The sequence below is a fragment of the Thermobia domestica genome, chromosome 12 (genome assembly GCF_964235325.1).
Source record: "Thermobia domestica chromosome 12, izTheDome1.hap1.1, whole genome shotgun sequence".
Lineage (NCBI taxonomy): Eukaryota > Metazoa > Arthropoda > Insecta > Zygentoma > Lepismatidae > Thermobia > Thermobia domestica.
In genome coordinates this window covers 730,278-756,766 of record NC_137465.1, presented here as the reverse complement: position 1 = coordinate 756,766, position 26,489 = coordinate 730,278, and the positions used below count along the sequence as shown (strand labels likewise).

Here is a 26,489-nt window from a genome sequence, read left to right as displayed (position 1 = left end):
TAGTTTGTTTGCCGCCCACCGTTAGAATTTGATGAAATTCTATTTGTTTTGCCACCCTCCCTCCACCCTCTCAATTTGTTGTGTTATTTTGTTTTGTGTGCTTTTAGTTATATTATTTAGAGATATTTAGAGAAAATGGTGAATACTAGCATTATGGCACAAGCTCGACTTACGTCTCTAGATTCTATTGTGCGCCCCACATTTTTTCACGGCAAGTATGGGGAAGACGTCATTCGTTTTTTTGAGTATTTCGAATCTTACTGCGTCATTTATGAGTTCAATGCAGTAAAGAAGCGTCATTTGCTTCCATATCTGTTAAGGGACGGAGCCTTAGCGTGGTTTCTAGCTTTAACTAGGACAGACGAATTTGTGAACTTGTCGTATGTAGATATAAAGAGACGAATGATCACATTATTTGGTGGTTTTGTAGTTAAGAAGGTGACGGAACATACTATTCGTTCCAGAGATCAAAAAGAAGGGGAACCTATTATGACATATATTTATGAGAAGCTAGATCTCATACTTAGTTTTGATAAAGCCATGCCTATTCAACAACAAATTAATTTCCTTATTGAAGGGTTATTGCCTCAGTATTTTAAGCTTACATGCAACAAATCGTTTCCATCTGTTGATGCGTTATGTGAGTTTTTATTACAAGAACAGTCAGCTGAGTTAATAGTAAATTACAAGACGCTCATTAAATCTAATTCGAAAGAACAAGTCTTGCAGTTTAGTACACCGGAATTTATCGCTAAGATAGCTGATGTTTCATTGCGCGATAATTCTCATGTTTCATTTCCTCTCGAAGAACAACGGGAAAAAAAAGAAATGCTTGCACGTTTGCATTATGATATCTTATCCGCTGAGAAAGAATGCGGTGATCAACAGTCAGTAGATTCTATTCCGTCTCATCAACAGAAATGTAACTCTTTTTCTTCTTTTTGTTCCTCTGAATGTAAGAGTGCCAAGAATAGTAATAATATGCATGATAGAATGGGCTCTGCGACGAATACCTCTGTTATGGTTAAGAACGAACAGAACAAGCGCAAACAGAATCATAGTACGTCTCCCGCGAATAATAAAATACACTGTCCGGCCAAAGCATTAGAGTGCAACATGGCGCAAGTCAGGAGAAGTAATAATTGTAATGTTTTACATAGTGGAAATAGTTCAGGGAATAGTGAAAGACCTGTTTTTAAAACCCACACGATTACTACGCCTATTGTTAGGGATAGGATTCTGCCTTGCATCAAAATTACTATTGGAAATAAAGAGTATAAAGCGTTGTTGGACTCTGGGAGTCAAATTTCAATTTGCACTAGAGAGCTCCTTCCTCCGAACACTAGACTTGTTAAAAGACGTACTATCATCCGTGGCATCTCGGGTAAAGGACTTGAAACTAACACGTTAGCTGTGCTGAAGTTCAAAATTGACGGCTATTCATTTACGCATACTTTTAGAGTTGTTGACAAATTTGCATCTTCTGTTTTGTTGGGAAATGATTGGTTACTTCCTCAACATGTCACTATTAACCAGGATATTCACGTAGTTCACATAGTTAGGTTTGGGAAGCCTACTGATCACGCTTTACCTGAAAGTCATGCTATAGGCACAGTTTCCGAACAAACAGCGAACCTTATGCAAGCGTATTTCATAACGGCGAAATCTGTTACTTTGCCACCAAATTCCAGTGTTTCAGTACCTGTTCGAAAAATTAATGATTTAGTGGGAATTAAAAATGTTTTGCAACCCAATGAAAAAATCTGTTCTAAAGCCGAAATTTTTGTTAATGAATCTAGAGTGGATCCTGTTAATCCTGTCATTAGAGTAGTCAACCCAACCAACAAAAAGTTGTGTTTAGAGAAAAATCTTCATTTAGGTGAAGCCATTGACATTAGGCCGGGTGCACATGATCCAAATGATACAGATAGTGTTCAAAATAATGGTTTAGCCAGTAAACAAGACAACGATAACTTTCCTGCTGGTTTTGATGTCAAGCGTGTGGACATTAACCCTCAACTTTCGGACGATCAGAAGCAAATGTTTTATTCTGTTATAGAGGAGTATAAGGATTGTTTTTCTTGGTCAGAGGATGATTTTGGAGTGGCCAAGGGCTACGTACATGAAATTAAAATGCTAGATAACGTCCCAGTTCACACCAATCAGTTTCCTATCCCCTTCCATTTAAGAGAAGAAGTTAAAAAACAGATTGATACTTTGCTTAAACAAAAGGTTATTAGGAGGTGCATCTCGAGTTATAACTCGCCTATTCTTCTCGTGAAAAAGAAGTCCGGATCTTATAGATTTTGTTTGGATTGTAGAGCGATCAATTTACACATTGCACCAGACAGTTTTCCTGTACCTTCGATAGAGGACATTCTTTCGCGTCTTAGTAAGTGTCGCTACCTGTGCTGCTCGGACTTGCTCAGTGGTTTTTTTCAAGTGAAAATCGCGGAAGAATACCAACACGTCACTGCCTTTTCAATCCCAGGAGCTGGTTCTTTTTGTTTTACAGCACTTCCTCAGGGCCTTATCACTAGTTCCGCTGGTTTAAACAGATTAGTGAAAATGACATTGGAAGGATTAGAATCTGAACAAATTTTCGGGTACCTTGATGATTTTTTCTGGGGTGGGAATACTTTTGAGGATGTTATCAACCTCACCAAGAAGTTATTTCAACGAATTAGAGACCGTGGTCTTAAACTTGCACCAGAAAAAACGAAATTGGCTTATTTTTCATTAACAGTTTTGGGACACGATATTTCGTACGATGGCTTGCGCATTTCCAAGAAAATAACTGACTCCATTAGTAATTATGAACGTCCGAAGACGAAGAAACATGTGAAAAGTTTTCTAGGATTAGCTAGCTTTGTAAGACGATTCTTACCTAATTTTTCTGAAATTGCGGAACCTTTGAATTCACTTCTCAGAAAGGATGTACCGTTTAAGTGGACACAAAAACAACAAGATGCTTTTGAGAAAATTAAAGATCTTATCATAAAATCGCCATATTTGATGCATTATAATCCTAAACACCCTGTATACTTGTTCTGTGATGCATCAACTCGCGGTCTGGCTGCCGTGCTCAAACAACCTATATCCTCTCCAGATGACCCAGAGTTAGCACCCATTGCTTATTGTAGCCGTAGCTTAAATAAAAGCGAGAAGTCTAGACACCCTTATGAACTTGAACTTTTGAGTATCATATATGCCTTTAGATCCTTTCGTTATTTTTTACTAGGACGTCACTTTTTTTTGAAAACCGATTGTAAGAGTCTTTTGTTCTTAAAGCAGACGAAAAATGTAGGCAAATTTGCTAGGTGGCTTAGTTTTATTGAACAGTATAACTTTACTGTGACACACATATCTGGGGTATCTAACATAGAAGCCGATGCACTTTCACGTTTTTCTCGTGCCCCCAGGGACATTTCTGATGAGCAACAAAATGAGGAAGACCCTCGAGTATTTTCTTCCACTGTTACAGAGTGTAACAATATGCTAAGTGACGAGCCTTCTCTCAGAGATGAACAAATGAAGGACCCGTTTTATAAGGATATTTTTGATTGGTTAGAAAACAAGGAAAAGAAAAATCCCAAAATTGAAAGACAGGCATTTTATTTCACGGTTAAAGAAGGAATCTTGTATAGAAAACAAAAAACATCTAGTGGTATGAAATTTTTAGTTGCTGTACCTGTTTCATTACGCTACAAAGTTTTTGATGCGGCTCATACTTCTGCCATTGGTTCAAGTCACGGAGGCTTTTCTAAGACATATGATCTTTTAGTGAAATCTGTGTATTTCCCTAATATGAAACAATATATTTATCAGAAATGCCAAGAATGTTTAATTTGCCAGTCCAGCAAAAACAAACCTGGTTCTGCTTATGGTACATTGCAAACGTATCCTCAAGTGCCGCCCTTCTATCGCATTTTCGTAGACATTGGAGGGGTGTACTCCTCGAGTAATATTTTGAGACACAAGTATTTGATTGTCGTAGTCGATGCAGCTACTCGGTATACTATCTGTGGTTCATTAGCAGATATAACAGCGTCTTCTGTAAGTAGTTTTCTTTATGAAAATGTAATTTTGAAATACGGTATTTTCAAAGAATTAGTCACAGACAAAGGTCCATGTTTTACAAGTAACCTATTCAAGGAGTTGTGTGCAATGATTGGAGCTAAGATTCGATTTGTAAATGTTCAAGCTCATTACGCTAACGGGACTGCTGAGATAGCTATCCGAAACATTGAACAGAGACTGAAATCTGCGTTGTGTAATAAAGATCAAGGAAAATGGGTCGAACTGCTGCCATCTATTGTGTTAGCCCACAATTTAACTGTTAACTTATCCTCTGGATACAGCCCCTTTGAACTTTTGCATGGATTCAGATGTAGAATGCTACACGAAGCAATTTTGGACACCCCTTGTCAATTTCAGGACAATGCTGAACGTTTACAGCAACTTGGAGAAATACGAGACAAAGCCCATGATAAATGGTTCCAGAGACATAAGACGGCAACGAAATTTTATGACAAACGTCATTCGAAACCCAATTTCAAAGTCGGAGACAAGGTATGGATTTTGGACAGCACCATGAAGAAAGGATCCACCAGAGCTTTCAGTGGACGTTATTTTGGTCCAGGAATCATTCAGGATATTGACCACCCAAATTCCTATTTTGTTAAGTTCAAGACTGCACGAGGAAGATTCAAGGTTGATTCGATTGCAGTACAAAGATTGAAGAAGTACTACGAGAGACAGGAGAAGGAAAACGAGGGAGAGGAAGAAGAAGATAATGTTGACTTGGATATACAAGACGTTGTCGAGGATGCTACTGCGAATGCCTGCTGTGCCGAAGAACAGGAAGGAAGAAATAAGAGAGAGAAAGAAAAAGAAGAACACTATGAAATTATTTTTAATCCTTCGGTGAACATGATAGAAAAAGAAGAAGATATTCCATCTGTGAATCTTCGTGAAGTTGTGATTGCCAACCAATTACCTACTTGGGCTGAAACAGGGAAGAATTGTTCCAGTTTGAAACCGAAGTTTGGTGCCAATTCTGCAATCAACAAGAAAATCAGTGTTTTTCGAGGAGATATCGCTATGATTAAAGCTGACGCCGTTGTCAATCCCACGAATGAATTACTTATTCCATTAGGAGGAGCAGATAGAAGTATCCAAGAAGCTGCAGGAGAAGAATTTCGTAAAGATTGCGAGAAAATACGTTCTTTAAAACCAGGACAAGTGAAGATTGCTCCAGGCTATAATCTCCCCGCTGATCATGTATTATTGACGTGTGGTCCCAGAGATGCGAACAAGAAGACTTTGGAGAATTGTTATAACAATTGTTTTGATTTTGTGTTGAAAAATCAGTTTTCAACTGTGGCTTTTCCTTGCATCGCTGCTGGTGCATTTCATTTCCCTAAGGAACCTGCTGCGAGAATTGCATTGTTGAGTACACGAAAATTTTTAGAGGATCATGTGGACAACGTAGACCTTATTGTATTGTGTATTTTCGACAAGGAGAATTGGGATCTCTATCAGCGTCTTTTACCTGTGTATTTTCCCTTGGAAGAAGGAAAAGAAGTGGAAGCTGTTTCTCTGCAATGAAGTTTTTTTTTTTAAAAAAAAAAGAAGGAAAAAAAGACGGTTCTCAAAGGAAGATTTGATGGATTAGGAACATCTGTGAAGTTGGTGACGAATTTTGTTTTGACACTGGCCATGTCATTATGGAATTTGTTTTGGTTTGTTTGTATTTCTAAGTCTTGCCGGCAATAACAATTACAACGAAGATAAGGAGAAAAAGGAGTACTCATATAGACATCATTTTTTTTTCAGTTACTTAGAACTGTTGGTTAACTTTGTAGAACACGTTCTTTTTCTTGGTCATCTTATCAACAGCTTATGAACTGAATAAATTAGTATCTAGGCGCCAAATCAACATCTTATTGATACATTATGTTTAGCAGAAGAAAACTAGGGAGATAGACGCAACTATGAATTTATATTTGTTTGCTATCTATGTTATGATAGTGATGAAGAAGGAATTCTCACGTTTTTTGCATTTTTCAAGATGCATTTTATGATATTAATGTGGATGTAAAGAAGAATGCAGTTTTTTTCTTTCCCTGGATTTTTGATTTGATCCTACGATTTGTTATTAGTTATTGGGAATATACTCAGTCAATGTATTCTTTTCAAAGGAATATACACTGTTATAACCTCTTGTGTGATTTTAGTGATCTTTTGGAATGATCAATTTTTCATCGCCTGCAGTGTATATAATAAATTTGTGTATTTCATCATGAAGATGACTTGGGATTTATGTATGACGAAGATTTGTACTTATTTGATATATACTTTTGTATATTTGAAGATTTGACTTGATTCCACATTTTCCTGTGGGTATACGTACTTTTACTTTCATATAAGAAGAAAGAAGTTTCTTTTCTTTTAGCGCATAATTAGTTAGGGATTTAGGAATATGTTTGGTGATAGTCTGTCATGTTGATTTCTTTTAAGGTTTTAATAGCCAGTGCAGAGGGCTATAACTCTGCCAATACGTCGGTCATTGTGGAACTAAATTCTCCACAATTCGTTTTTCTAAAACCTGAAATCAACATTCTTTTGTGTTGTTTCATCTGTTCTTTCTATGGGTAGCTAGATTATTTTTTCTTCTACCGCGTAATGATAATTTTGATTATAGAGTTACAATTTTATTGGAATTGGAGTTTTATTTACTATATATAGATATATACGTATGGATTATGGTTTAGTTATTACTTTTGTTTTTTTCCCCCTGATTTTTCGTCGATTTTTATTCATTCCATCATTTTATCCAATTATTGTCCCTATTCTCATATCTTACGTGTTTTGGGCAGTCATTGACTGTATTCCCTAAATTTTGTGATGTTACTATCATATACCTGTCTACCCTACTCCTATAATCTACTTGTACTGAATGAACTTTCCAGTTATGTGATGTGTAAGGACATTGTACCTGTGATTTCCAGACCTACATTTTATGCTTAGAGATGCTGTGTTTACAACATCGACCTTGCTGTGCTTACGTCATTTGGCATGGACTGTTCTGCTCTCAACTGTGTTAGTGTGTGAACATTTCTGCTGTACTCATCATTTCTTATCATATGATTCTTTTCAGACTATATTTGCTGCTGTGTTTTTATCATGAAGACTGAATGAAACTACAAAGATGCTTAAGTTTTTTTTTTAACAGAAATTCTAAAAAGTGATTTTTTTTGTTTGTCTCCGAAATGTTTTCATTCGGGACTTTGATTTCAGGGGGGGGGGATGTGAAGATATGTGTATTTGGACATATGGAAAAGTTTCTTATTTTGAACAATGGGACATTTTATTTTAAAAGAACATCTCAGTCAAAAGCATCATCATTCGTTTCAAATTAAATCACCTATCGACTTGTTTTTCTAAGTTCATTTGCCTTTGCTGTCTGTCATTCATTTCTTACGTTGTAATTTTTCAATTAATAAAATAACAGATTGCTTCCCCGTCCGCATTCCTATCATCACCTTACCTTGGTTAATCTACGAGCATGCACTTTTTCCATCGAAACGCAAAGCAGAGTGAATAACCGAGGATATGAACCCGGAAAGAACTCCAGACAAAATGGATTGAGAGACTATCGGAAGGGACAGTCGACATGGAGCGAGGGACGAGATAGAAGGTAGACCGCTAGCTACATTTGAAATTGACGATTGATAGCCTTGCTCTATCTTAGAGAGCACCTTTGATTCAACGACGATGTATTGCTTTTTAAGAAGAAGTTATAAGTTTGTCTAAAGTTGCGGTCTTCGCGAAGTTGGTTACTCAGTCCGGGTTTCCCCGACTCTTAACTTTGGTTACTTGAACGACCAGCCAGCCAAACAGAGGGATGGACGGACGTCGGCCCGTTGGAGGAATCGTGGAGAGGACAACGATCAGACCTGCAAGTAAGTGCGAGTAGATTGACCTATCCCGAAAGTTACTCCCTTCTTGCCCCTTTTCACCCCCTTTAACATCACAGTCTGTTTCTTTTGTACGTGTTGGATTTCATTTAAATGCAACCCAGGTTAGATCCCGTACCTCATGTTTTGTTGAGTTCTATATTTACAAAATCCTGGGCGCAACTTGTCGGATCTGACATCCCCAAACACGTCAATTATTAACCCATCATCTGAGCTCTCAGACCGACAAGGGGCGACTGCACAATATTAATAACAGTTGTACGAATTATTACGAAATTACGGTCAAAGTAGGAACAAATACTCGGATTCAAGGAAGTTATCCTTGTCGTAAGGCAAACAAAAGCAATAGGTGTCTGATCATGAGCGACCGAAGAAAATTTTCTAGGGGCGCATCTTCATGAGTACTATATTACGTCTGGTATTTAATATACGTGGTTTGCTATATTACGTGAGCCAAGCAGGGGCGTCCATGTGAATGATGAAAGCAAAGAGGGACGTTTTAATGTAAGTTCCATCAAATTCGTACAATCTGTTTGAAAGTTATCATCGGACGTTACGTACAGACAGCGTGATCTATAGGGAGTTTCACACCCGAAATTTCCAAAGTTTGTTTCATTGATACCGAAAGTTTAGAAATTTCGACAAACTCAAATACTTGAAAGGTTTCGAATACCGGATAATAAATTTTCAAAATAGAAGTTCGGTACGTCTTCAGCCTTATCAAATTTCTTTAATTTAAATCCTCGAAGAAAAATGCAGAATTCTCCTTTTTCTGCATGCCCTGTTGGCGCAATCGGTAAAGTGAGTTTGTAGACTAATGGTCTCTTGAATTCCAATCCCGTTCGGGTGATGCATGTTTTATCTTCCTTCCTTTCTCTCTTTCTCTCTCCCTCCCTCTCTCTTTCTCTCTCTCCCTCCCTTCCCCTTTCCTGCCTGACAGACTCTTCCTCTTTTCTCTTGCAGATAAACATTGGCCTTAAAGACATATGGGAAGAAACTCTTCTCTCATTTCATTTCAAGGGAGGCAACTTTAAAATGAATACCCTGTATATATTTAATACATATTATGCGCACGTATGATAACCTCGATTGCATTGTTTCTTTCAGACACCCCGATAATGCGAAACATTTCAAAATATTGAAAGATCTCGATAAATTGCGATCATACTGAGATCTTTCGGTGTTTATTGCTTTCAAACAATTCGAAACTCACGAGTGCTTCGAACATTTCGAGTGTCTGGAACATTTCAAAAGTCTCGAGTATTTCGAGTGTCTCGAAAGTTCAATAATTCGATAAAATTAAAATTATCGACGAAACGGTTTTAAAATTTTATCGAATTGTTAACGATTACTCGATTATCGGAACAACCCTATCGCTAAGCAGTGCCTCTCCGGCTTCGGTAGACAATCAAGTTTACGCGTGCCATGAGCTCATTGTAAGCTGCTATCACTTCTTTTCCTGCACACTATCTTATTTGTACACTATTAAGGTTTCATTATAACAAATTATATCGAGTCAATCTTTTATTTCATTTTTCGAGTTTTTGCCAAGAATTACGTGGTTTGACCCCACTGTGAGACGCCCAAATGCGTATGAAGAGGTTCCGAAACGTAGCATTTCTTAGACATAATTTTGTTCATGTCTTTGTATTAGACAAGTTAAATGATGATTCCAGGAAGCAGTCCTTGTCAGAGGAATTTAACGTTTATACGTCCAAACAGGAAGTAATCATCTCAAAATATTTATTGACTTTAATTCTTCCCTTTGGTACTTGATAACGCGTATAATTGAAGCAAAAAGTTAAGACAAAATTTAGTATTTATTAAATTACTTCCTAGTTGTTGTACTGTTGCCAATTCAGTGTTTTTTTTTTCTCACCAAATCTGGGGTTTTGAACACTTCTTTGGTGGGATATTTTCAATCTGATCGTCAGAGTGAAAATCAAGTCGGTCGTGAATAACTTCGAATATTTTGTAATGAAGGGATCATCGTATATGGATCTGCAGTCTTTCTCACTGAACACGCCTCGTCTCTCTTCAATGAATCAACACTGAATGAATTGGAACCTTCAAACGCTATACAGAGATATTAATATAGGTGAGATATTGCAGTTCTTTAAAATCTCACCTGATAGGAGCAAATGAAAGGTTGCCATAATTTACCTCCGTTCTGATTATGATATTACGCTTCGCAGGAACAAGTCTAGCTTTTAACTAAGTGAAATGAAATGAAGAAATCTTTGTTTTACGTCCAACGATTATGCCAGTTAGGCTAAAGGAGACGGTGATGATGAGAAATGAATGGAATGGCTAAATGAAGAAAGTAGGAGGAAACGACAGAAGCCACACACATGGTGTTTGTCCACCTCAAAGTCCACTTGGCACGAGCTGGGATCGAACCAGGGACCCTATGCATCAGATATAAACGCTCTTCCACTGAGCCCCCGCGGTCCCCGCTTTTAAGTAACTGTCATTCTGCTCGATACACGAAGTTAACTGCTGGAAGTATTAATTAAATTTCGATTCTTGAAAGAAAAATATTCGATTAGATGAACTCTCGAGTCAACGTGACTAGATTTATTTTTCAACTTTTAGGTGTAATTCACTCTGCATCACTTAGAATACTTATATAATGACAATCCCAATAAGCCATTAATAAGTTTTTCAAGGTTTTTTTTTCACTTTTATATTTAGTGGGATTTCTCCTGGTTTTGAATCAAGTGGTATTATGGTGATTTTAACTCTCTCTCTCTCTCTCTCTTTTTTTTATAATGTAGGCAGTTACTAACGTGTTGACAATACCAGTATGAATTCAAATTAATTGTATGACTGACAAATATAAATGTACATAATGTATTATTCAATTTAATGCTTAATAACAAGGCATTTGATCCTTTTTAATTTCAGATTTCTTTGTGTGACGAGTACAGTCTACCGGTTGATTTTGTGAATAAACGGCCCCATAGCTTCGGATCGAGTCTCGCGAATTGGACAACACCCAGCCCAAATGGAGATCCGGTGAGTAAACCTTGTATCTTTGTGGTTCAACTTTCCTTTAACTGTAAGACAGAACTATTATCTGCCAGTATTACGTTGTGTTCTTATGTACACTCATGTCCAAAATTATTGTCGCATGTCTATAAATGTTTTTCTATGAATATAATTTGATAACGAATTCGCCCGGTATTTCTTATGATGTTAGTATGTGTATAATCGGCAAAGACATGTATGTGTCAAATTTCATGTGAAAAGAGCAGTAAATAAGGACAATAAAACGAAAATAAAATTTTCTTGTTCATTTAGCAACATTTTATTTTCCTCATTATAATTTTCGTATTTATAATTATTTTCCTATGAAATTTACCACAAATAAACATTTCCCGATTATGCATATTGTATCAGTATTAAAAGTACCCTGTAAAATCATCAAATTATATTCTTAGAAGAAGACGGTTATAGATATGAGACAATAATTTTGGACATGAGTGTACATACCTAGTCAACCTTTCAACTAACACTTAATAACATAATGGATCTTCAGAAATACTGATAATAATGTAGAATAGTTCTACAATAACTTATTATGAACGTATACCGGAAGAAAGAAAACGTCTAAAATGTGGAGTATACGAATCGATAGTTTTCAAGATGAACAAAATGACCAAAATAGGCAGAGCAAACAGAAAGATGAACAAAATGGCGGGTAAATGGAAATCCTCATAAACAGTTTTCGGGAAAATCTAGAAATTAATAGTTTTGTAAACCTACAACTTGATTCTGTACCATAACACTACAACCTTTTAAGGAGGAACTAATACTAAAGGACATGGACGAAAATACACAGTATTGACATGTGCTACAAATTTCTGTCTAGTTTGGCCCAAAGTGCAAGATGTTTTGAAGATTACTTACGGAGCACAGTGAGCTGAAATTCCAAACAGCTGGTCAAAATATGAAAACATTGTTCAATTTTCATGACACTATGAATATATGGGTATTCAAGGTTGCTGATAACGATTATGAGGTCAAAAATCAAAAATTCAACATGGCGGATCCAATATTGCAGACATAATGTTTTAAAACTTCTTCAAATACACTGGAAACGTTTCATCATATTTTTTAGGTCGTTGATAACGATTATAAAAGTCAGAATGTCAACATTTAAAATTGTTATGAAGTAAACTGCAATATAACAAAATAATATTGCTATAGTTTCGAATTACTAGTGATTGTTAAAAATTGGTATATTGGACATCTATTGGGAAATGAGTGCATAAATTTTGCACATGTATTTTTTTTTGTGTGTGTGTGTGTGTGTGTGTGTAAACTACGTTGATTACGTGTTCGTAAAATCAATATGTCATTGGAATTATCCACAATTCGTAACTATTTTTGGGCATTTATGTACTTTTTTTTCTCAATTTTCCTTTATTTTTCGTTAGCTTTAATGATAATGTGTAATAACTTCAATTGTTTTCTCAGCTTAAATTATTTAAATGACATTTCTACGTACCTTCATCTCTTGTATCAATGTGTAAAATAAAAAAAAATGTTAAAAATTAACAAATTATGATACTTTATATCAAAGTTTTTTTTTTCGTACACGTTCACTGCATCCGAACCAGTCAAACTGTACTTTTCATTTGACTGTCTGCTCCGCAGGTATAACAATGGGACAGATGTTTTAACGATTGATACTTCAAACGTTCTACTATACGACCCGAGATGCAACAGTTCGCAAATCGAAATTTTGTTTTTTTCATTTTTGACCAGCTTCTCGGGATTTCAGGCCACTGTGCGGAGCGAAGTAGCTCGTCAAAAATCTGTAAGAGCAATGAGTGACGACATGAGTATTGCCATAATACGTTTTCTATGAATTTGAAATGAAATAAATGTTTTAGACTTGTTTGACATTCGTTAGACATCACATCACATCCCGATAAGACTCGAGTGAACTTTGTCAACTTCATAATAATGGCACTGCTCTCATTAATTATTGCTACCCTAACATTGTAAATGTAGTCGTATCTGCTGTAATGAATCTGTCGCTGAACTAACTTCACATTGACCGTTTAACTTTCAACTCCCAGTTAACACTCGGTGCCTTCCAACATTCTAGTTTTCCGACATTTATAAACTTCCTAGTTGGAGTGCAGAGTTTAGTTCAGACGTGGGCTCGATTCCGTAACCGTGTGGATCAACGAAACGCAAAATCTATGGTTTGGTTTGCGGTTATAGATTTAGCAGTTACAGTTGATTTTTGCAAGTTTTGCGTTGCGTTTCTCTTGGCAAATTTTGTGAAAACTGTTACGGAATAAGACTTCTTGTTACATTTATTTATTTATCTTCTATCTTTATTTATCTTTATTTATTTATCTTTTATTACATCTTTTCGTTGTACGAATAATTCCTAGTTGTCTACGTTACCTCTTTCATTTCCTTAAGCAGCTACGTATGTTGTCTACAATTTCTTTCTTTCATTTCCTAAAATCGTGATACGAAATAAGTCTTGAATTTTGGGCACTTTACAGTTCGGTCAATGAGATGTAGGCCAACATTATGATTAATATTGTGCATATATGAGACACATGTCAATCCATTACATCAATGTAGCTGAACAAAATAAAATCTTTCATTTTAACGTCTCACGGTCACGTCTATTAGGATACGGGAGACGGGTGATTAAAGCAGATGAATGGAATGGAATAATTTAAAAATAAAACGGGAGTACTCCGAGAAAAGTCACGGACCCAATGATGTCCACCACAAACTAACTTGTCGAGGATTGAGCCAGAGACCCCACGCATAAGAGGGAAACGCTGTACCACTGAGCCTCCCTGAAGAAAATGAAATGCTTGAGGATAAGTAAAACAAAATTTTATGCCGTTAAAATGTATGCCATGTCGTTCGTTGCCTGCGGTAGTTTCTTATTCTGCTGGAATACATTGTTCACTTATTTACAGCCGTATGTACACAATAATGAGTAGCAGATTATACTCATTTTGGTAACGCCCATACTCCTAATAGTGACACAGACCAAATGCTCATTGGGCGTAATTCGCTGTGTTCTGCTCACTAAATTAAATTAACGTGTTTCGTTTAGTTAATTTGCTTTCGGATTGCTTGATTAATATAACTCAAGAGAATTACTACTGATAAATTTCCAATCACTATTGAGTGTTCTTCAAAAACTCTGTAAAAAAACGGATCCTTTTTAGATTTTTGAATCAGCAGAAACATATGTTTGAGAGAAGCAACGACAATACCAGTGCTCGTTTTTCCTACTGTCTCAAACAGTGCATCATAAGAGATTTTGCAATTAAATTAGTCAACTGAAATTCCAGATAATGACTTTCTCATTATATCTGTCAATGAGAGCCGCCATCCCAACTTAGCTTTTCTCTGTGCAATGTTCCAGGGAACGTGATTAATATATTAGACAGAAATACAGGCAAAAGCTTTTCCTTTGAGAACTGAAAACCTTTCGTCTTCACCATTGCAAAAGCAAAACGCCTCGAGTACTGCGTTAATTATTGTCTCCTTTGAATGGATCAACTCCCGAAACCTTTTGTGACTGAAAACCAATTGCTTTGTATTAATAAACACAAAGCACAGACATTAATCAGACCCAAAATGAAAATATAATGAAAGTTAGGTGGACGAAATCTCAGAATTGACGGTTGGAGAAGATGATTAGAATTCTCTTTTAAACCAATCTGCCAACTCCTTTGGCGTTTCAACAGTTGTTACGTGTTTAAACCAAGTAAAACAGATCTAAAGAGTCCTTAATACGCACCCGGAAACCTCTTCTCATTTCTCATCAATAATCTAACCAATTATCAATTTTGAGAAGTTCGAAGATTGTTACTAGCTACACAATATTGACTTTAGACTTATGATGTGGAGAAATTCAAGTACTCTTCTGTTATTACGCATCAATCCGTGCATCCAGATTGTTGGTCTTGAAGAAACAACTGCGAAATAGTTTTCTTATTTGATTTTAGTACTATTTTGAAAGTGCCATCTGCCTTACTTTTTCATTTTTTATAATTTTAGTATTAGCGTTAATAGGATATTTAGCTAAAAGATCATGACTTTTTTTATTTCTTAGAATTCGAATAACCTTACCTGTAATACAACGGTATTCTAGACAGGAGTCAACAGTGTTCCAAGGAGGCCACCGGTAGTTACATCTATGATTGTAGTCTTTAGACATTGATTACCTATTGACTATAGACATTGTTGTCAGCGGCGTAGCGTAAGAGAGCGCCGGTATGCCCGGCATCTCCTGTTAATAAGAAAAAGTACGTATTTCATTATATATAAATTGTTTGCTTGTAATTATCACAATTATTTCCACTGCAATCTTCTGGCGCGCTCTCTCGACTTACTTTGACAAGAGGAACCTACGCATGCGCGTCGCTCAGATGCACATTTTCTGTCTTTCCTCCTGTCGTATGCTATTTTCCTCGGGCTTCCAGGTCTACTGAAAGCATCGGGGTTTTCGTCTGTTTTCTGTTGAATGCGCATGCGCAATACTTCCCTTCTCACTCCTCCTCATCCCTTGCAACCCTACATTTGCTTTAGATATACGCTGGCATATTCAAGTATTTCCAACTGTATATATTTTGAACTAAGCTATAGTTTCTGAACAGAACGTACGAGCCCTAATATAAAGGAAATAGAACAAAACGGAAATGGTTAGTTCAACGCATTTTTGAAGCATGCCGGTTATGTAAATAATAGTATTAAAATAGTTATGCCTTAATCGCAACTAAATGCATCGTAATTGTAATCTTCATCGTAAAGGAGCTCAAAGACACAGGCATAAATATAAAGCATTCTGTAGAATTACGGTCACCGATCTGGTAGGACAAGAGAGCCACCACTCCCCGTCACTCGCAAAGATTGTGCCAGAGCCCTTCAGTCACTGGCACAAATCTCGGGGACATAAGGGGAACATGTTCCCTACAATCTTGTCCACCCCCCCAATAATCCGATTTGAGATTGTGATGATGATTTCTATCCGACTGCCACAAACGAAACTGATGTCCTTTGACTTGTTTCATTTTTAAAAAAGAATCGTATTCTTTAATATTTCATTGTCATTAATTATTAGTAGTCTATTTTCAACTATTTGTTTAATTCCTGTAACAATTCCTATAATGCTATTGTGGTAATCATAATTTTGCTCAGATAAGAGTATTGTTGCGCCAAATATAGGCGTGATTGACTTTCTTTCATAGTTTTGGGGAAGTCATTATTTGTATTATAAAACAAATGTCCTAAAATTTTAATGTGGATCATTCTGGATGCGTAAGTAGAAACATGTCAATTATTATTATGCATATATTCAAATTTCAGAATGTGCTCACGGCACTGAGTTGTAATAATGATATGTACCACTATTTCATCTACATCATTTGGTATATAATATACGAGTACAACAGGTTTACCTCAGAAATCTGATTCATCTACTGTAATATGAGTCTCTTCTCCCCTCCCCCCACAATAAGCCTTAAAATGTACCCTCCTGCCGATGTTATAGACAACTCTGCTTCCCTAATCATCCACAGCATTTTTTTCAACTTCATAAATATTTTGAACATCGTTAAAAAAAGGAAAGGATTATGGGAACAGTCTTACCCATCCCACGAACGTTGAAGACAGATTTGCGCCCTTGACTTCAGTATCTGGATACAGAAACAGGCCCCCAGAGTTGGTTTAAGTGCTTTGTATTTATATCTTCAAATGATATATACAATCAGGCCCATATTCACGAACGGGCGTCTGAGTTCCGGACCCAAGATGACAAATTTCTAGGGGCGATATTCTTTTTTTTTTTTTAAAGAACGAGATTGGCGTGTGGTATGTGGAGAAAAAAGCCGCCCACGAGAAAGAAATGAAGGGAACGATACTGGAAACAATGTTCATACAAAAGTGGGGCCTAGTTTTCTCGTCACAACGGTAGTAGCAAGAAGGAGCTGAGACAATTGGTTTTTAATTTCTAACGTAATCCACGCATTCGCTTCTCTATGCCCCACTAGAGCTCCAATTTGGGGGGGGGGGCTTCCTCCTAAATTTTGTATAACCCTATATTTCTATTCGGAATAGCTATGTATTGCTGCTTCCTGTAGTACTATATCGCACAAATGACTAACTTTGGCATCCCCCTTTCGGAATATCACGCTACGCTACTGATTGTTGTTAGACTTTTAACTTATTATTTATATGGGGAATTAGTTTGCTGTGTCCTTTCAAATGAATTGGAACTTTCATTCGATTTAACTGATTTTTATTCTCTAGTTAAATGTATTTTTCATTTTCAAAATGAATTTCCATTAGATACAGTGGCGTATTTACGATTTTGTTTCGGGGGGGGCTTTGCTAACTTTCGGGGGGCTTTGCCTGAAAATATGAACATTCTGCAAGATATTTCATATATTTTACTATAGTAAGTAAAATTTCGGGGGGGGGCTTAAGTCCGGAAGCCCCCCTCTAAATACGCCACTGATTAGTTATAAATTTAATATTACTTTAATTACTTTTGGCTGTTTACAATACAAATTTACAAAACACAAAAATACAGAACAATATAAAGAAACATGCTTCGTACAATGAGCACTGAAGTGCTGAAAAGACTTCTTGACTCTACGGTAATAGTTCAGAGAAGAAATCCACGACAATGGTAACTTGCTGAGATCAGGGACGGCTTTCAGCTTCTGCATGTAGGTGCGTAATATGTGTACTATTTTGGTCAGGTTTAAACGCTTCAGAAGTTCAAGTTCTTTAGTAGTTCGAATGATGCGTCCAGAGGATGAATTATCAGGGGACGTCTCCCATGGCTCAAGAGAAAGCGTTACTTTCTGCAGCACGCCTATCTTCACATGAGAATGAAATTGCATTTTTAAAAATTAAATTCGATTATTAAATACTGAAATTATGAATAACAAAATTTATTCTTTAGAAAGTAAGGGAGTGGCCTCACGTAGTGTAGTCACTGATGCTCTCTGCCTTGGTACGAGCAGTGCCGGGTTCCACTCCCGGTGGAGGCATTTGATCGGAAAGGTGCAGCCATCCTGAGCGAGATTTTTTTCTCATTCCCACCAGGTAAATGCTGGAATAGCACCTAACATAGGGACATTCTGCTTACTTCCTTTCCGGATAGTGTGCTCTCCGAGGGACGTCATCCCTGATACGTGACAGCCAGGGTGGCAAGGACTTTAAAAAATTAAACGAAGGAAGGTTATTTAAATAGTTGGAAATGGATTCAGAGAAATCACGTCATTAAAATTCCTGTTTATTTCGAAGAGGACAGAAAAAAGAATCCTTCTATAAATCAATTGGCTGCAGAACTAAGTGTGCAGCGCAGATAAGAAAAGCCTTCTGTATTACGTAAAAAGTTCAGGCCAGGAGTTCTGATCTTCTTTGAACTTGTAAACAAGAATAGTTCTCGAGACGTGTACAGTGCAACTGAAAACATATAAATATTATTGGTTTTAGATTTAACATCCCTTTCAACACTGAGGTTATGTGAGAGATGAGCTTTCATCTTAACGTTGAAATCTGAATCACATAAGTTCCTATCGTGGATCGAAGTGAAGTTCCCTGCGCCAAATGCATTTACACTAATCATAGAGCCATGAAAGAGCTTATGAAAATTTATAAATTATAATAATTATAGTCATCCTCTTCTACAGTATACATTATTTTCCTAAAGCAGTTTCAATATTCTGTCAGTAGTTCTTTTCATCTTTCTCGTTTATATAACTTCAGTGAAACCAAACGCATCAACAAGCATTTTAAAAACCAGGAAAATAATTAAATGTATCGTTCAAATATTTTCCATCAACATTATTCCTCTTGTGAGACAAATGGGGAATCTGGGAAGTTTTTTTTATCTATGACTAATATTTATTAATATGTCTACATATCATTTGCAACTTGATACTCTGTGACGTTACAGTCTCTGCCTGCAATTCTCACAAGGAACGGACATGAAGGTCTCATCCGGACATCCGAATCAAACTTAGTCCATTCGATAAACATAACAAATATATGTTCTTGCACAAAAAAAATTACGTGCCATGGACAACGGAGTAAGTCCTTGGGGCCCATTAACCCTATTAGTATAAGGAAAATCATAGACTTGCAGTGAAGTAGCTATTACATCAACACTGTTCATTGGGAAGTCATGGCTTATAGTTCATTCTCTACAGCACGAAACAAGCTTTCCAGAGGTGCTGTTTGTTGAGACCATAACGTACTTAAATGGGGAAAATTGGGAGAATATCAAGAAAATTCCCTCCAGAAATCCCTTCCATCAACTTTGAACTCCTCTGGAGTGGCCCCGGGTAAAAGCACCCAATCGAAATGTTTCTCCAAAAATACTATAAGGGATAAGAAATATATGTACCAAGTTTTCTATTGAGAAATGAATGAAATGGTGGAATGAAGAAAGTGGGAGGAAACAGAAGAAACTCGAGGAAACTCATGCAGATGGTGTTTGCCCACTTGCCACGAGCTTGGGGATCAAATCAGGGACCTCATGCACCAGAGGTGAATGCTTTACCACTGAGCAAGCGCGGCCCCAATGTCTCTTTGAATTCAGAATTATTTCTGTTGTAAAGTTGATGGTTTTAATGTACCGGTATGCGATTGTGACTTTCTAAAATTGTTGGCAGCAGACCTTTCGTCCCATTTACATAAACGTATTTTCAAATCTTTTTCATTTTTATTTATTAGAGACCAAGGTATTACCTTCAGAGGGCTGCCAGTAACAAGACGCACTCCATAATAAGACAATTTTTAATACTTTGAGTTCTGGTTTGAGTTAACAAAAAATAACCTTTTTGATTTTTTTTTAAACATGTTGGATCGGGAAGCTTTACTTTGATTCTCATCGAATGATCATAAATGTAATGAGAGAACTTAATATGTACCAGTATCAAAGAGAAAGCTTATTTTGTGAGATTCTCTCAGGAGCATTAAAAAAACAGTTAAAGAGTAATTTATGAAAGAAATCGCGTTCAGTTATGAGAAATGAAAATATAAATCTACGAAGATGAACCTACTTAATTATAAAAGATCGTAAACGCCATTAAAATCTTGAAAGCGGAGGGAGTAAGAGAGAGGGCGTTTCTTTCTTCAAAATGAAACAGGTTGAAGGTTAAAAGATCTCATTTTGTGTTTGAAGAGGAACATAAGACATTGCAGAAGAAGGAAAAGGGAGTTTTCCTCAGCTTTTCAATATTTATCGAGGGGAGAGATTATTAAGGATCTCATCTCCAAATCCCTTCAACCATTAATTTCCTTAAAACAAAAGTTGTAGCTCTGTCAATTCCACCTCCATGGGATTGCACTAATATAGAAAACTTGATACGGGGTGCAAAGTCTCCCTCCCCCGCTTTTCATTCGTCGAGCTGCTGTCGAAACCTTCACCCTTCATATTGCTTGAATCTCGACCCCTGCACTAATTCCTTTCTGTCTCATTTAAAAACCAACATTTTTGTCTCTTTCCTTTCTATCTTCTGTTTCTCTTCTTCTTTCAATATCTTGTCTTCCGTCTCTCTCTTCCTCTTGCGTCTGCAAATTTAAAAGATCTAGCTTAATCAGAAATCCTTTTTGGTTTGTTAAATTTCAAACACAAATGAACGGACTTAATAAATCTTTTTAAAATGTATTCTTGTTGTTCTCATTTTGTTTTGCAATTTACTGAATTTCAATTTTTAATTAATCGATTCACTTATTTTATACAGTTTTCCTCAGCTCTGCATATTTCAGTGGATTTCTCAGTCTCAACAACAATTCAGAGTGAAATGGCAAATAGGCAAAATTTTTTATTCGACCATTGAACTGTGAACATGCTTAATTCAAGCTTGAAGTTAACCAGATTCCATAAGATCTTGTTCGTGGAATACAAACAGCTTCTCGTTTCTAACTTTTTACATTGTGCTCAACCTTCCGTTCAACCCTATTTTTGTCTTAGTTCAATGCACTAAAGAACTATTAATGCTGACGAACTTTGAAACAAATATGTAACGTCTACTGTGTTACGAACGAAGATGCACGTTTTGTGCCCAAATTTGAACGATGTGTCAAGCTCCGAAGAGTAACCAGTCGATACGTATAGAGCAATCAGATTTCAACGGGTGAATTTTAAAGAAATGATTTTTATGACGTAGTTTTAACATCTTTTTCATTACCCTCAACTTTTCTCCAGGAAATCTGCTGAAGATACGATACTATCATACTAATCTGTACTGCCATGTATTTCAAAAATGAAATGAATGAAATGGTGCAATGAAGGAAGTGGGAGGAAACCGGAGAACCCCGAGGAAACTCATGCACACGATGTTTGTCCACTACAAAGTTCACTTGCCGCGAGCTGGGGTCGAACCAGGGACCAAAGGTAAATGCTCTACCACTGAGACACCGCTGCCCCCCATGTGTTTCAAGTTATGTAAACATATTGATATTATTTTCTCAGTATCTACGTGCATCTTTCCTGTTCACTGACCATTTAACTGAATACAACTCTTATGGAACTTGTATACTTTAAATATTTCAACTAAATACAAAGAATATTTCATTAATACCAAGCGACGAAATGTCATTTTTTACTCCTTACATAGTCGTATAGATGTTACATAACACATATAATGACTACAGGCGTAGGTATTGTACAGGGTGGTCCGGAAGTGGGCGTATTCTTCTTTAGTTTCAACAGTATAGTGTTAGTTATGGTAGAATGACTGTATACAGTTATCTTGAAGTATAAGAGTCATAAACATCGGTATGATCACCATCCATATCGTAACACAGCTGAATTCTGTGCCAAGTTCTCGCAGATGTTTTGCGGAGCTACTCCAGAGTCACGAGGGTGAAGGCGTGTTCCACAGCTGTTCGTAGTACGTTTGTCTGCTGGTTGGGTATCTGACAACTTCACATTAAAAATTACACTATAAATCTTGTAGTAACAATTTTATTACGTGCAGTAGTTACACAAATAGTTACACACAATCAGGACAAACGTACAAATGATGTTCCTTGCAATTATAACAAGGCCTATAAATGCTCGCAGCTCTATCATGTCAATTGCACTTGTGTACGATGACTTGGTATCGAAGACACATTGTAACATGTCTTCTGAACAAAAAAAGTTCTGAATAACCGACAATGACTTCTGAAGATACACTTCTTGAACATTTTGTTCCAGGTAAGTGAACAATGAACATGATTTGGTATATTTCTTCAAAGGGGCTCTTTTAATCTATTTAAAACATTTATTCTTTCGATAGAACTCTAAAGATCTATCATTGTCATCATCTTTCTTCTGTAAGAGATGAATGGTCACTCTCAATGTTAAACTCACTATTAGCATTTAATTCAGCTTCAGATTCTTACTAGTTGTGTAAAATAATCGCGATTTCGCCCTTATGTAAAATCTTAGTATTACAGTAACCTGTCATACTTTCAATATAAAAATGCGGACAATAATAACTTCATGTGATGGCGAAAGTAAACTTTAATGTAGAAAATAAACTTATGTAAATGTGTTCCTGGGGTATTTTATACCCCAATAAGGTATTACTATTACCGATAAAATCGTAAGGATGTCCGAACAGTATCACGTGCACAAGCACACTGTAAAATGAAATTACATTGAACAGCAAAGACATCTGCCTACAATAAGAAAATTTACGTTGCTGAAAAGAGGCCGTGGGTGCCAGGGCCGTCGCGTGGGTTGTAAGCGCCCGGGGCGAGAATTCCAAGGCTCCCCCGCAGTGTGTTATGAGAAACAACCAGAGTTTATTGTGTACTTCTAGATTTAAATATGAAATGTAATATCATCATGTAAGATAAAAGAAATTAGTATTATGTCATTTTTTTTAAAGTGAATGGCTTTTGTAGTTAAAAATTACAAGTTAATGAAAACATGTTTTCGAATTATTGAAATCGAGTGATATTCTTGTTTTATTTTGAACTTGATACACATCAACATAGTAATAGCATAGAATATACAAATAACGATACAAATATTAAATTCCAAGATAAAAAAAAAAAAAAAAACTCTCAGAGAGCTTAATCCTAGATGATATTTTAAATTAAGCTATAATTTTCAAGTTCAATACTCTATCGGGAGTCTCTCAAGGATCTAATCTAGGTCCCTGTTGTTTCTTCTTGTTATTAATGATATTCCTCTGTGTATTAAAACTTCTCAAATTCTTTTTGCCGACGATCACAAATTATACTCCAAAGTAAGTTCAATCGATGTCTACGTGAAACTTCAACAGGATCTACAGAGTTCAAATATGACGTGATAAGAATAAATTAGTCCTGATTGTGTCCAAATGTAAATCTGTATCTTTCACGATTAAAGAAAATGCAATTAAACTTAACCTATACAATAAGTGGCACTTCCTTGCCTACCCCAAAATACTATCAAAGATCTAGGAGTTATTGCTCAACACATTGACGTGATAGCGAGTAGTGCATATAGAAACCTAGGTTTAATTTATAGGATCGGGCAGGATTTCTACAGAGAACCAACATTTATAAGGTTATATTTTTCGTATGTGAGGTCAAAATTAGAATATTGTTGTACTGTTTGCGCACCAAATGTCACTAAATACTCTGATGCAATAGAAAATATACAGTTTAGATTATTTTAAACGCTTGTATACAAGTAAACCGGTATGTCCCCTATGAAAACATAGTAACGAATTTTAGGTTTCAAACATTAGAAAAAGGAGATGGGTGTTTAATCTGTTGTTCTTATATAAATTATCTGTCCAGAATTAGTTTCAGAAGTATTATTACATGTCCCAATAGGTGAAATAGAACAGCAAATACTGGGATGTTCTAGTAGAAAAGCAAGAACTAACATATTACATAAGTCTCCCTCTGTGGAGAATGTGTGCTTCATTAACGAAATAATTAGATTTAATGTAGTAGATGTATTTAGTATGTCCGGAAACAAGTACAAAGCAATTGTTTTGCCTGACAATTGTTTTGTCAGGCAATAACTTCTGCATAATTAAATGACGTATATTTGTATATGTATAATAACGTATATATAACAGTGTATGTTAGATAATTATGGACACGACACTATAACTGGGCATTAAGACTATTGTGTTGTCCTTGTGAAATAGGCTAAACAGAGCGCAAAATTTCAGTCAGACGCACTCGCCAATCCAAAAGTGATGGTCGCCAGTATCTCTCATATACGAATTATGAGAGATCTCCCCTCCCCCACCCTCACACGGCCTTTGGTTTGACAAAGAAAGAGATTACATCAGGGTATAAAATTTCAAAACCAGACAATTCGATTCAGGATAATCAATTTTGAATTGGACAATTCATATACATGTTAAAAATATCTTACGTTAAGACTTCACGTTTGTGTAATGCTCTCTCTGCACTGAAGTACCAGCTGTCGATTGCAGATTTCGGATCAGAGTCCTTAAGTGAAGGGCCATTGATGAAAATTGTCAGCAAACCATCCAGTGCGTCAGTCTTCAGTGAATTTCTGTAGGCAATCTTAACTCTGTTCAAACTGCTGAAGCCTCGCTAACATGAAGCAGTACTCACAGGTAAAACTACAGGGTGGGCCATAAGTCCCTTACCACCCCTTGTAAAATCCGTGTTCGTGGAAAATAGTGAACAACCACCATGTAGTAACATAGAGGCCGAGGGGAAAGTCGGATTGTGATGGTGACCAATATGGCGGCCATCTTGAAAGCTGCCATATTGAATTCACGTCAAGATTTTTAAATAGAAACATGGTCATGCGGCACATTCTTTTAGGCTAGAATTTAAAGACAAACACAATGGTGAAATTGGTTTGTTGATATCTTAATGTGTTCAAAAGTTACAGGCATTTCAAATTGCTAATTTTACCTGTCACGCATGGCGGAGCACGTGCTTTACGTGGCCCCCATCCCGAGTTATGCACAAGGTAAGTCGTTCAACCCAATTGTCCATGACCCTCAAAACAGTTTCTGGTGAAATATCGGCACAGGCTGCAAATATGCGTTCTTGCAGGTGTTAAAGATCCCGGATCTTTTCGGCGTATACCTTTGCCTTCAGATGACCTCACAGATAAAAATCCAAGGGCGTCAGATCTGGTGATCGTGCTCGCCATTCAATGGTACCATGGCACCCTATCCAACGTCCAGGAAATTGTTCATCGAGATAGGTACGGACCTCTAATCCATAATGCGGAGGGGCACCATCCTGATGGAAGAAAAGAGTGGAAATGTGCCGTCCTCGGACAATATGAAAGGGAGGATGAGATCCCGCAACATATCCAAATACCGTTCAGCAGTGAGGGTACGAGGAATGATGAATGGGCCAATTAATTTGGTGCTCCATAGACCACACCATACCATTAATTTGCCTGTACCTACCATTTTGCAAGAGTCAACCCACTGAGGATTTGTCGAGGACCAATAGCGACAGTTTTACTTATTCACTTCCCCAGTGACGTAAAAATTGGCCTCATCGGAAAATAAAATTTGTATGTGGAATGTGGATCCGTTTGCAACTGTGAAAGGGCCCAGTTCAAAATTCCACACGACGATCAGGGTCATCTTCAGATAGATGATATTGGAGTTGCAATTTGTACGGATGCCACTTGCTTTTCTGTAAGATACGTCTGATGGATGTACGGCAGACACCGGGTACTGCGGTGTGGTGATGTAGCAAATGATGTCAGTACTGCTACTGATGTGGCTTCATCTGTTTCGGTCGTGGGTCTTCCACACCTGGGTTCATCTGCTATGGAACCAGTATCCATGAACTTCTGGAAGAGTTGAGCGACACTAACATGGGACACTATGTGGATCTGGGTGCCTGGCATTGAATTCAGCCGCTACAGCCCTTGCACTCCTTCCTCTCCATGCCCTGAACAACTCCTTCCTCTCTGCTGTCGTTAGCGGCATAATTATTCACCTGCAACAACAGAAACAGTACGGTAAAATTAGCAATTTGAAATGCCTATAACTTTTTAACACATTAAGATATCAACACACCTATTTCACCATTGTGTTTGTCTTTAAATTCTAGCCTAAAATAATGTGCCGCATGATCATGTTCTCATTTAAAAATCTTGATATGAATTCAAGATGGCGGCTTTCAAGATGGCCGCCATCTTGGTCACCATCACAATTCGACTTCCACCTCAGCCTACTATGTTATTACATGGTTGTTGTTCACTATTTTCCACGAACACGGATTTTACAAGGGGTGATAAGGAACTTATGGTCCACCCTGTACATAAAATGTGACAATTGGAAGCAAATTTGGGAATCTCGTAATAAAGTTTTCACTGTAAATATTTTCAGTGTTCCTTCCAGACATATTTTTAGGAGGGCACTACCCCCCCCCTCCCCGAGGCTCTCAGAGTGCTCCCCGGAGGAGATCAAAATAATTTGTCTATAATATTGTCTATTATATGTCTATAAATAATAATTTCTTTATGTATATGTAATAATAAATAGA

At 36.9% G+C, this 26,489-nt stretch overlaps 1 protein-coding gene across 1 annotated transcript in view; it reads left to right on the top strand.

Moving 5' to 3' along the window:
* LOC145667134 (uncharacterized) overlaps positions 1 to 26,489 on the top strand; it is a 408,945-nt gene that overhangs the window by 214,255 nt on the left and 168,201 nt on the right. The window contains exon 3 of the mRNA XM_081734875.1: positions 10,890 to 11,000. Within this exon, the coding sequence (XP_081591001.1) occupies positions 10,890 to 11,000 (111 nt within the window). The remainder of the gene's footprint in view (positions 1 to 10,889; positions 11,001 to 26,489) is intronic.